This window comes from Diplotaxodon limnothrissa, linkage group LG22 (assembly GCF_057381915.1).
Source record: "Diplotaxodon limnothrissa isolate DT_005_m linkage group LG22, D_limnothrissa_male_GT1.1, whole genome shotgun sequence".
Classification (NCBI taxonomy): domain Eukaryota; kingdom Metazoa; phylum Chordata; class Actinopteri; order Cichliformes; family Cichlidae; genus Diplotaxodon; species Diplotaxodon limnothrissa.
Genome location: NC_140616.1, coordinates 14,277,215 through 14,288,155, shown reverse-complemented (window position 1 = coordinate 14,288,155; position 10,941 = coordinate 14,277,215). Strand labels below are relative to the sequence as shown.

Below are 10,941 nucleotides of genomic sequence, written 5' to 3'. Positions count from 1 at the left end.
CAGGCATGCTGTAGACAGGCTAGAGGTGAGTTTACAGAGACCGGAGATAAACTGATGATAAACTGCCGCAGGAAGACTTACCTCTGATTTGTGGGAGCATGTGGAGCCGCCTCGTCCTCCAGGCTCTGCTCGGCCAGCCTGCCGCCAGGAGCTTCTCTCTGACTGCTGCTCAGGTCGGTGTTTCCAGGGGCTCTGCGCTCTCCTGCACTACCGCAAATCTCTGTGCTCTAGCCCGCACATTACATCCACTGTGCTAAAGCACAGAGATTTGTAGTCTCTACCAGGTTGTTTAGATTTTGTATAACAAAGTTGGCACCAACTACTTTTAGTTAGCTTATAATAAACTGGGTTGAGACATACCAATAAAATGAATGCAATTTTATACAGAAATCCCACACTAAGACTCTCATAGAGGTTTAAGTCTGAAGTGCTATTGTGGTAGAGGCAATTAAATTATCTAGAAACCTGCTTCTAGATCCAAGCATAGATGCTAAAAACCATCTAAACACCCACCTACGTGCCTTGAATGTACTTTATTTTTGAGAAAGCCAATGACAGTAGGGGCTAGAGATTTAGCATAATGCCCATTAATACGCGTGTCTTTCTTCTGCACTATTTTCAGGTAGATCTTTGATGGGTAGAAGGTTAATTTCTTGTTGTTAAAAATATTTACATAAAAATATCCTCAGGATGTACAAATTACAGTTATTATCAGTTGGCTCAGTTATTTTGTGGATGGATGTGACGATTGGAAGGTTGGTGGTTGATGTAAGGAGCTTGGAAAGAAAAGCATCTGGACTTCTTAAAGTTTCTTGAAGTCCAGACGCTTTTCTTTCCAAGTTCTTTAGACTATGATGACCTGGATGACTGAGAACCTTCACAGTCATGTTGGAGGTTGATCCTTGGCTCCTCTAATCTTCATGTTGAAGTATCATTGGGCAAGATACTGAACCCCAGATTGCCCCTCATGCATCCACTGCACTGTGAGTGTGTGAATGTTAAGTTAAAAGCACATTAGCACAGGGGGGAAAAACCCTTGTTTGAATGTTTGTTTGTAAAAAGTGCTTACCTGTGGGATAAAGCAATATATATGTATGATATATATGTATGTATAACAACCTTAATAACATTCTCAGTACATGAAATTAATGATTTGAAGTATCACAGAAGCTAGAGTCCACTTTCAAAATGTGTAAAGTCACGTGTGGTTGCTTGATGTTTCTGCAGAACACAGTCGTGGTGGAGCGATGGTGGCAAGTGCCCTTGTCCAAAGTAGGGAGTCCACCGAGGCTTCACCCTCGAAGACACAGAATCTACAAGCTGGTCGAGGATACCAAGCATGCTCCTAAGGAGAAAATGGAGCTCATCCTGACTCAGACGGTACCAAGTGAGTATCACAAGGAAGTTTAAACTAGTAACGATGTGTTTTCTAAAATTCTTTGTAATATGAAAACATCTTTTTGTTTTGTTTTTTTTGTGACAGAGCTCGGCGGGCGAGGAGACACCGTGTTTGTAAGAAAGTCTGTTGGACGAAACAAGCTGCTGCCTCAAGGCCTCGCAGTGTATCCATCACCAGAGAACAAAGAGATGTTTGCAGAAGAGCTACGTGTGTGTACTCCATTTATATTCCATCATATATTTCAAATGTATTAAAGAGCAGTACTCAATATCACCTTTGTTGGTTTTTGTTTACACAGCTTTTGCGTGAGGGGAAAGCAGGAGACAGAATCCAAACCCGCACAGGACAACTGGTAAGTTTCATGTCAGGCGCTTTTGCTCAGTACAACAAATAGTTTTAAAACCAAGATTTTAACAGGGGTTTCTTTCTGTTTTCAGACTGTGGAGCTCCTGAAATGCTCCAAGCTAAAGATAAACAGAATGCCCTCCGAGGAGTTTCAGCTCAATAAAGAAGTAGTCTGCAGACAGTTTGCTAAGAAGGTGTGATGCCTTTCAGTTTTTATCCATGTTTCTAATTAATTCTGTTAACCAGATAAGATACTCATATTGCTTTTGTTCCCGTAGTTGGGGATAGTGGTGCCACCTCATGCACTGAATCTTCCATTTGAACCTATTAAGGATGTAGGTGACTACTGGTGCGATGTCACGGTAAGATAAACTATATCAGTGCATCTCGTGGGCAACCTTTTGCACCAAGTGTAGCTTCGTACTGTGTCTTTGCAGCAGAAAGAAGTTGTAGTTACTCCATGTAAGCTCCATGCTGCAAAAAACAATTGTTTTCCTATTATTCTTATAATAAATAAACCCTTAGTTATGCATTATTTATTTTTTGGACTGCTGTTTTACCAGATAACATAGAAACATGAGCAGTGTGTTATTTCTTTCAGGTTAATGGCTTGGATACTGTTCGCGTTCCCATATCTCTGTTCCCATACGAGGATCCGTCTGCAAGCTCTCAGCGGCAGTTGAAAGCCCAAAAGCGGCAGCAGGCAGCTGCAGCTGATTCAGAAGCTGCTGATGAGGAGGGCGCTGTTTTAAAGGCAGTTTCTGACGCAGCGGCAGAGGCCGAGGCTGGTGAAGAGCCTGCAGGATCCACTGCCGCAGCTACACAGACAACGGCAGACACAACAGCACCACCAAGTGGAAGCCTGAAAAAAGATTAAAGGACTCAAAATGCAGATGATGTTTGGCTGTAATGCACATGTGTGCGTAGCAACAGCTGTCTGTGTGTCTATTAAAATTGCTCAGTGTCACATTCTGATTATTTTGAACAGTGTTAAAATAGCCGTCCATCTTGTACTGCTTATCTGGGTCCTGGTTGTCGGGGCTGCAGTCAGATACCAACGCTCCTCCCTCTCCCCATCCACTTCCCAGGGACACTGAGTGGTTCCCAAACCAGCTAGAGGCATAATCTCTCTCCGGTGTGTCCTATGTGTGACACAGGGTCGCCTCCTACCCAGGAGGAAGTATACTGGCAGTGTGGAGGTGTAGCGTCTCCACTATCGAGTCCTCCCGAATGACCAGGCTCCTTAAAGCTGAGAGTCCACACACTTTAAAGCACAATGTTTATAGCAGTTTTTAAAATCAGTTTTCAGGATGAGAATAAATAACACAAAACTGGTAAAGAGCCATCAGGATCAGCAGCTACACAGGAAACCTTTGAGTGGGAAAGTTTGTTTTACTGTATGCAGCATGAGTATTCTTGTGATAGTAGCAATAATGAAAACTGCCCATAGACATACAAAGTGTAAGCAGTCAGGAAAATCAAAAGTTTATTGATCAATTTTAACTCGACAATGCACAAAAGTAAATGGTAAACCAAAAACCAACAAATTATTCCGAGGAATGCTGTTTAATGTCATGTTAGTGGAGTGCCAATACAGTTGTGTGGTTTGCAAGTCGTTGCATGAGATTTGCTGAAATCAAAGCTCTGCAATTTATTTTCCCGTCTCGGCGTAAGGATATACGAGCAGCCTGTCGGCTTCTTTCTTCTGCTCGTGTTTAGAATTTAGCTGTAGTATTTGAGGCAGATCAGATTGTGTAATTGTTTCTGATAAGTTGTTTTCTGATAAGAGTTCACATTTAAAGTTTGACAACGCAAGATGTATGAAATGTATTGCATTTAGAGGAAATCTGGCTCAGGTTTGAACACTTCTGCTGTCGGGACAAAGAACAGAGGACTCGTGGAGGCTTGACTATTGCTTTGGTAAAGACAAAATGTAGTTACATAGAGTCTGGAGATATAAAAAGCATATTTTTACTGCTTTCCATCTGAGAAAGTTGAACAAATCACTAAATTTCCCCCCCAAAATTTGATGTTTAAAAAGAAGAAGAAAAAAATACATATAAAATGTTTAAAAAATGAATGTAATCTCCATTTTTAAGGTGGGTGTTTTGCTTTTAGCACCGCCCGCCAGATGCTGCTACCATGTTAAAAATCATATTGATTTAGAGTCTTCAATGTTTCCTCAGAGCAAGAAGACAATGACGTTCATGTTTGGTTCTCTGGTCTTTTTCAGTTTTCCAGTGGGAGAAAATGAAACGCACATTAAAAAAATAAGAAAAATAAAACTTTTACAAACAAAAGTAGGTATCAGTTATATAATAGCAAACTTCTTATTACTAATGAGCAACTGCAGCAAGTACATGTTTATCAGAAAACAGTCGATCCTGTGTGCAGATATGTAACACGTCACAGCTTTCCAGTGACTCCAGCTTGTTTAAAATGAATAACATCCAGATTTCATTAATAACTTGCATCATTCCCAGAGAACCAAACCTTTGTTTCTGTAGATCACAAAGAAGTACAACATGAACAGGAAGCATAAACATTCAAAGGAAAAACATTTAGAATAATGGCCACTTCAGAGTCACTTTACATCTGTTCTGCCAATGACTGAGCAAAAGTACCTTAAAAATACTGTTACATAAGTATAGTGCCTCTATTTAATATAAATGACAGTGAATGGGGAGTGTAGCGGTTGTGGCTGGATCTTAGATATAAGAATAACACCTGGTCAAACAACAGAACTACTGAATATTAACAGGTCAACACAAATACAGGATGGAGGGCAGGAAGGAAAATCTGTATCCAGACTGTATGCTTACTGTTTCTAAACATGTTTCCTCTTTGTGGAAGTATATTTGGAAAGCTCTACTCTAATTTCTGTATGTCACCACAGTCCACAGTCATGATGTTTAGAAGCCATATTTGGCCTGGGTCTGTCGGCGGGTTAACCTGTTTTCTGCCCAGTTGTTTTTCAGCTCCAGCTCACGTTCCTTTGCCTGTGAAACGACAGGGAAAGTAAGAAATGTTGTTTATTTGAACAGATTTCCAATAAGAAGACAAGAGATGCAGCTACGGTGAGCTAAACCATGTGGGATCAGTAAAGTATGCAAACCTCTCTTCCCTCTCTTGTCAGACTACAAGAGAGGGAACACCTGTGCATAACAAAGCTAACACTAGCATTCTGGCAGAGATAAGGGCAACTATTTAGCTTTTCCTAATCCTTTGTGCAGGCTTCTTTCTTGCAGCTTATTGTGCTAATCACTGGCACACTGCAGCTGACAACTAGACTTTAGGATAGCTCTGTACAAACAGGCCACCAAGCAGAAGTATTACGTGTCTACACATGCCGCACAGAGTGCAGATTTCCACTCACTTTCAAAACAAGCAGAAAAATCATCTGTGACGTTGGACTGCAGCTACAAAGTCTTGAATTAAATTTACATCATACAAATGCACAATGCGTGTTTTAGCAGCACCCACCTGGTGGATGAGATAAGTTATCTGATGCTTGCGTCGCTGCTGTCCTGTAGGTTGTTCTCCTCTTTTCTGTGGAAAGGTAAAGAAAAGCGGGTGTTACAAAAAATTAAAGAAAATATTCCATCTTAAAATTATGCTGTGCATCAACATTTTAGTGAGAGGAACATAGGACAATCTGTTGCAAAAACAAAAGAGGAAGCGAGCCGATCGGGTCACCTTGCTAAAAGACTGCCGATGCTGCTTCTCTTCGGTCATGCTCTTGGTCATCCACTGCTGGTTGCCGCTCAGCTGGTCGTCGCCTTTGATCTCCAGAAACTTCACCTCCTCTTTGCCCCTGTTTCTTTTCCCCTGCAGCCGCATGAACTGCAGGACAAAGAAAATACCGGTTAACCAAAACCTTTTCTTAATTAACAGCCTCTAGTTGAGGACAAAACAATGATAACACCATAGAGCACAGGTACAAAAATCAGTCTGTGTAAATAATAGAATTTGCTCTGATAACAAATAAGAAAAATGAGGCACACAAGTAGCATAGTTCTTACCGCTTCATCATCAAACATGGCTGAGTTGCCGGGCTCTTCAGCCTCTGCTATTCCCGGGTTGGGATCTTGGTAATATGGCTCATTGTAGTATCCCTGTTCAAGCAAAAAGACATAGGATAACAATATAATTCATTCATGTTAGCTACATTGTGACTCTTGTAATTGAGAGTCTGACACAGCATTCATACTTTAAAAGATATCTTTATCTTAACTGGAAAACACTGAAATGCAGGCATGTCTGAACTAACATGATTTATGACTTATTAGGAAAAGCTGGCATCATCTAATTGAACATAATGACTCAAGTTAACAGCATGAATCTGATACATATGTACAGTATAAAGTCATTATTACCGGAGGAAAAGCCTCTGGGCCCGCTATGGGTTGTTCATATTCATTATATTGACCTCCCCATGCGCCACTTGTCTCATGTTTTCCCCCAAAGTCGAGAGGGGCATCCGACTGCCCCGGTTCATCAGGAGCTGCAAAAGGAAGGGGCTCTGCAAGGGCTCCTGGCTCAGGGTCCAAGCTGGGGACGACTGCAGGTAGAGGTTGAGAGCTCTCGCCTAGAGAAAAGTAGTTCTGTGGGGTTATGTCCTCTTCATTATCCTGGTCATCTGAAGCTATCTGTCTAGCCAGCTGGAGGGCAGCTGACTTTGCTGCAGCTTTGATGGCGGAGGGAGACGCACTAGAACCAAGACCATGTGCAGGGGTTCCAGGTTTGGGTGCTTTCGGTTCTTGCCGTTTAGTTAGCGAATGAGGGATCAGAGGTCTGTCCGTCTCCTTCACTGTCAGGTTTTTGGGTTGTGGCAGAATGGAGGACAAGCCTGTACCTGCACCCTGACAGAGAAAGGAGATATGGATTGAAAGAGAGAGGAAATGGCAGCTACATCATAGGAGAATGTTGTTACACTATGAAATCTGAGGAAAATAAGATATTCTTTGTCACTGGTTCCTACTTTGTTTTTATTTAATTTAAACCTCAATCAAAGAAAGAAACAATGAGAAGAGTGAAGTGGCAGACCTACATCTAAGCTAGAAACCATATAACGTGTATTTACATGCGAACCACTGTGCAAGCCAGGTTAATCTGCAGTATTTTATAACAAATAAGCATTTAGAGTTTGTGTACACAAGCCTATAACATGTTTACGAGCTCATTACACTGAGGTAACATTTTATTCAAGAAACAGCATAGGGACCTTTCCCCAACACCAACATTGGTGCCTCACTGGTATATATGCATGTTGAACTATATCAATGCCTGTTTTGTATTTTTACTATTTACTACCATTTTATCTAATTCAGAAATACGTTTATTCCACATTCCCAAGGTTGATTGTGTTCATCTGGATGAGCGTTTTCAATGGGAGAAACATTTCGTCACTCATCCAAGTGACTTCTTCAGTCTCAGCTGACTGCAGGTTTACTCAACCTTACAAACAGTACATCTGCACAATAACAAACCAGCCGACTGAATGAACAATGGACTGTGAGGTCAATTCCTTGATCGTTAATATGCAAATTGTCATGACCATTGACCAAAAAACCACTGATCAATGGCCATGAGTACTGCAGTCAGCTGAAACTGAAGGAGTCACTTGGATGAGTGACGAAAGGTTTCTCCCATTGAAAACGCTCATCCAGATGAACACAATCAACCTTTTGGGAATGTGGAATAAACTTCACATAACTGCATGTGTCTGATTTCCTTACCTGATTTTGTAGTTTCTTCGTTGCTGGTTCGTCATCATCTGAGTCTGACTATGAACAACAGGGTTACAGATGATGAATTAAAACCTTATTTTATGCAAGAGGTATGAGCAAACAGCTTGAAGTAGCTCAGTACTCACATCCTGCCTCTGGATCTGCGGCACGGTGATCTTGACGGGCTCTGTCCGTTTCCTTGGCTTGGGTAGGCTGGAGAATAAGCTTCCTTTAGATGGCTGAGGATCTGGATCATCGGCTGATGAGCTATCCTCTACTGCAGTGCTCAATGCTGTCTTCTTGGCTGGCCCTTCGGTCCCTCCTGCCGATACCGTTTTTTTAGGAGCAGGCAGGTGTGAGAAGAGCCCTCCTGCGCTGGGTTTGCTCTCCGGCACGGCAGAGGTTTCCTCTGAGTCACTCTCATCACTGCTGCCATAGGCGACTAAAGACATGTTTGCTAATGTTATTAAAGATGAGCAATCTGCAGAAACTCGTGGACATGGATAACCTCTTCTCCTTGATGATCGCAAGAAGCCGTACTCACACTGGCTTATCCGACGAACTGACTTCTGTTAAAAGGTAAGGGAATCTCTGATCGCTAAAGCTGCGATGATAACGACATGAAGCCGAGCGAAGCTGTAGTAGAATATAGCGCAGGGAGTTAAAAGGGGTCGCCGCAATGAAACGACTGACTCAAAGCTCTGTCCAAGTTCGCAATGCTAGCCAGTGTTAGCTAGGCCACCGCAACAAACGATATCAGCTAGCTGACCGCTGTGTTCCAGAAAAAAAAGCAGCTCTCCTTAAAAGTGCTATTATAAATAAAGCAGCAGCTATGTTGTTTCACACCACAATGCGCAACTTTGCTGTGTTGTTTCGCCAACAAAATAAGCTCGTTTAGTCCCTTGGCTCCATCAAAACATTCGCCTCTATCGTTCGTGATCGAAAATGCGACAACTGCGCAGCTTTTTGCGCAACACTCTTCTTCTTCTCCTCCTACTCCTCTTTCTTCTTCTTCTTCATGTTTAACGGCGGTTGGCAACCAACGTAAAGGAGCATTACCGCCTCCTACTGTTCCGGAGTATGGGTCAGACAGTGAGCTTACAATCTGTATCCAAAAAACAACACAAAACCAAAAAAAAAAGACCCTACAGTCTTTCATAAACACCTATATCCTTCAGAAACCCCACCAGTTCTCTCACCTGTGCCCTACTACCCTCCAACACACTCTTCAGATTAAATTCCCCAATTCCCCGCTCCTTCAATCTATTCTGCAGAACTTTCCTCTCCACATCATAACCCTTGCACCGCAGTATTACATGCTCTTCCACTTCTCCGCTTCATTAATCACATTTTAAACAACTTCAGATCACTGTCGCCCCATATGGCTCGAATAGGGAAACAATATGATTTCGAAGCACATCTATACTTTTGATTATCAGGACTGTACCGACAACTGGCGTCAACCTTTAAAATATATATATATTTTTTGCTTTAGATTTGTAGTAAACTGTTCTGCTTCAGTAATTTAAATGTATACATAATTAGAGCAGCAAAATTATACAGACATCATAAAAAGTGAAGACTTGAGCATTTATACATGTTGTCCTCTTTTACTCTTGCCCTTCTGAAGAAAATGCCAAAACAGTCTTTAAACAATAATGCTGAAAAAAAGAAAGAAAAGAAAATCAGTGACCTCAGACAAGATTCATGGGTGTAGAGAAGGATGATAGACAGGGGGCTAGTGTGACAGAGGAAGACAGAGAGAGATAGAGGCGACCCTCAAAAGGGAGCAACCAAAACAAGACAAAGAAGAACAAGCCACAGTAATGTGTCTGTGAAGGTTCTCAGTCATCCAGGTCATCGTAGTCAAAGGAGCTTGCACAGAAAAGCGTCTGGACTTCTTTAAGTTACTTGAAGACGTTTCACCTCTCATCCGAGAAGCTTCTTCAGTTCTAAGGTCAAATGGTGGAGTCCCTAGTGGGAGTATCCCCCCACAGAGGGACAAAAGGACCCCCTGATGATCCTCTAATCACCTGAGCCAAGGTGTGAAACTGGGTGTGGGTCCCAATCAGCCAGAGTTTCGGGTGAGTTCATTGTGAAACCTGGCCCCACCTTATCATGCGAAGGTGATAAGGTGGATCTCCCACTAGGTTTATATCTGGGACTCTCTACCATTTGACCTTAGAACTGAAGAAGCTTCTCGGATGAGAGGTGAAACGTCTTCAAGTAACTTAAAGAAGTCCAGACGCTTTTCTTTGCAAGCTCCTTTGACAAGCCACAGTAACGTTATCGTTTAGGGACGACCGTGGCTCAGGGGGTTGGGAAGCGTATCTGTAACTGGAAGGTCGCCGGTTCGATCCCCGGGCTCTCTGTCCTGGTTGTTGTGTCCTTGGGCAAGACACTTCACCTACCGCCTACTGGTGAGGGGCCGATGGCGCAATATGGCATCCTCGCTTCTGTCAGTCTGCCCCAGGGCAGCTGTGGCTACAACTGTAGCTTGCCTCCACCAGTGTGTGAATGTGAGAGTGACTGAATAGTGGCATTGTAAAACACTTTGGGTGCCTTGAAAAGTGCTATATAAATCCATTGTTATTTAATTCAATTTTATTCATGAACTGACACTTCATGACAATAGCATGAACTACAGGAAAAACTAGGCAAAAGCTCATGAAATGCAGTATATTCATATTAACACACCTGAAGTAAAAATAGGTGAGTGGAGGAGAAATGCTCAATGTGCAGCCTCTCCAGCTCCAGGGTTATCCTGTTTTTTTCTTCTCATCATTGTCATTGTCTACCCACGCACATCACAAAATTGCAGCAAACTGTGTACATAATAATATTCACATCATCAAATGGGCGATTAATTGAATGTCATGTGGTGTGGTCTAAGCCTATCAAAGAACCGGATGAGAAATATCATGTTAGCTAGAAGTCAGAAACAGGATTTAAACCTTTAAGCTTCAATTAAAATGTGACAGTGGAGCTGTCTGCTTGTTGAAGTAACTGAAAGAGTTTTTCTCCTCCTTTATATAATTGATTTGTGGCCATTAATGGAAGATTTTGTAGGTTTCCATGAGTGGATTGTGAAATGAGAATCGATGATTAATCTTTGATGAGTGTGTCAACCTTTACCAGACAGCCTGCTGGGCTCATACTTTTGCACTACAGGAACTTTAGTCATATTAAATTTGAACACTGTGGTATGTTCACAGGACTTTAATCTCTCTTTACATTTTTTGGTTAATCCAAGATGTGCTGTAGTATGAACCACAGTTGTGCTGAATAAGACCTTCACAGGATCACCAGTGTGACCACCAAGGCCAGCATTACACAAGTGTGAGATAAACATCTGCCATCAACGATGATAAGATTGCACAGGCTCTTGGTCTTACCCAGTGGAAGGATTTGAGAGAAACTGTATTAAGTAATTATTTTAACTAGTTTAGAATTTAGAGCCTGTTGGAG

At 42.0% G+C, this 10,941-nt stretch overlaps 2 protein-coding genes across 2 annotated transcripts; one reads left to right on the top strand and one right to left on the bottom strand.

Annotated features, from left to right (window-relative positions):
* Nucleotides 1–2,706, top strand: mrpl9 (mitochondrial ribosomal protein L9). The gene is made up of 7 exons (XM_085346491.1): nt 1–173; nt 1,228–1,387; nt 1,484–1,608; nt 1,698–1,751; nt 1,837–1,938; nt 2,023–2,106; nt 2,346–2,706. The coding sequence occupies exons 1-7, from the start codon at nt 99–101 to the stop codon at nt 2,619–2,621; spliced, it is 876 nt and encodes a 291-aa protein (XP_085202617.1). The 5' UTR covers nt 1–98; the 3' UTR covers nt 2,622–2,706.
* A 509-nt stretch (nt 2,707–3,215) lies between these two features.
* On the bottom strand, nt 3,216–8,403 carry prcc (proline rich mitotic checkpoint control factor). The gene is made up of 7 exons (XM_085346128.1): nt 7,620–8,403; nt 7,483–7,530; nt 6,121–6,606; nt 5,767–5,859; nt 5,441–5,587; nt 5,228–5,293; nt 3,216–4,743 (listed from the first exon to the last, which is right to left on the bottom strand). Exons 1-7 carry the CDS (start codon nt 7,923–7,925, stop codon nt 4,657–4,659), a joined length of 1,233 nt encoding a protein of 410 aa, XP_085202254.1. The 5' UTR covers nt 7,926–8,403; the 3' UTR covers nt 3,216–4,656.
* Nucleotides 8,404–10,941: the final 2,538 nt, after the last annotated feature.

What these genes read in the sequence shown, in the direction of transcription:
- mrpl9 (XM_085346491.1), top strand. Translation starts at nt 99, where the DNA reads ATGTGGAGCCGCCTCGTCCTCCAGGCTCTGCTCGGCCAGCCTGCCGCC. An exon ending in AAACCCGCACAGGACAACTG is followed by an intron (nt 1,752 to 1,836) that starts GTAAGTTTCATG and finishes TTCTGTTTTCAG; the next exon opens with ACTGTGGAGCTCCTGAAATG. An exon ending in ACTACTGGTGCGATGTCACG is followed by an intron (nt 2,107 to 2,345) that starts GTAAGATAAACT and finishes TATTTCTTTCAG; the next exon opens with GTTAATGGCTTGGATACTGT.
- prcc (XM_085346128.1), bottom strand. Translation starts at nt 7,925, where the DNA reads ATGTCTTTAGTCGCCTATGGCAGCAGTGATGAGAGTGACTCAGAGGAA. An exon ending in GCCCAGAGGCTTTTCCTCCG is followed by an intron (nt 5,860 to 6,120) that starts GTAATAATGACT and finishes TTGCTTGAACAG; the next exon opens with GGATACTACAATGAGCCATA. An exon ending in ATCGGCAGTCTTTTAGCAAG is followed by an intron (nt 5,294 to 5,440) that starts GTGACCCGATCG and finishes ACCTTTCCACAG; the next exon opens with AAAAGAGGAGAACAACCTAC.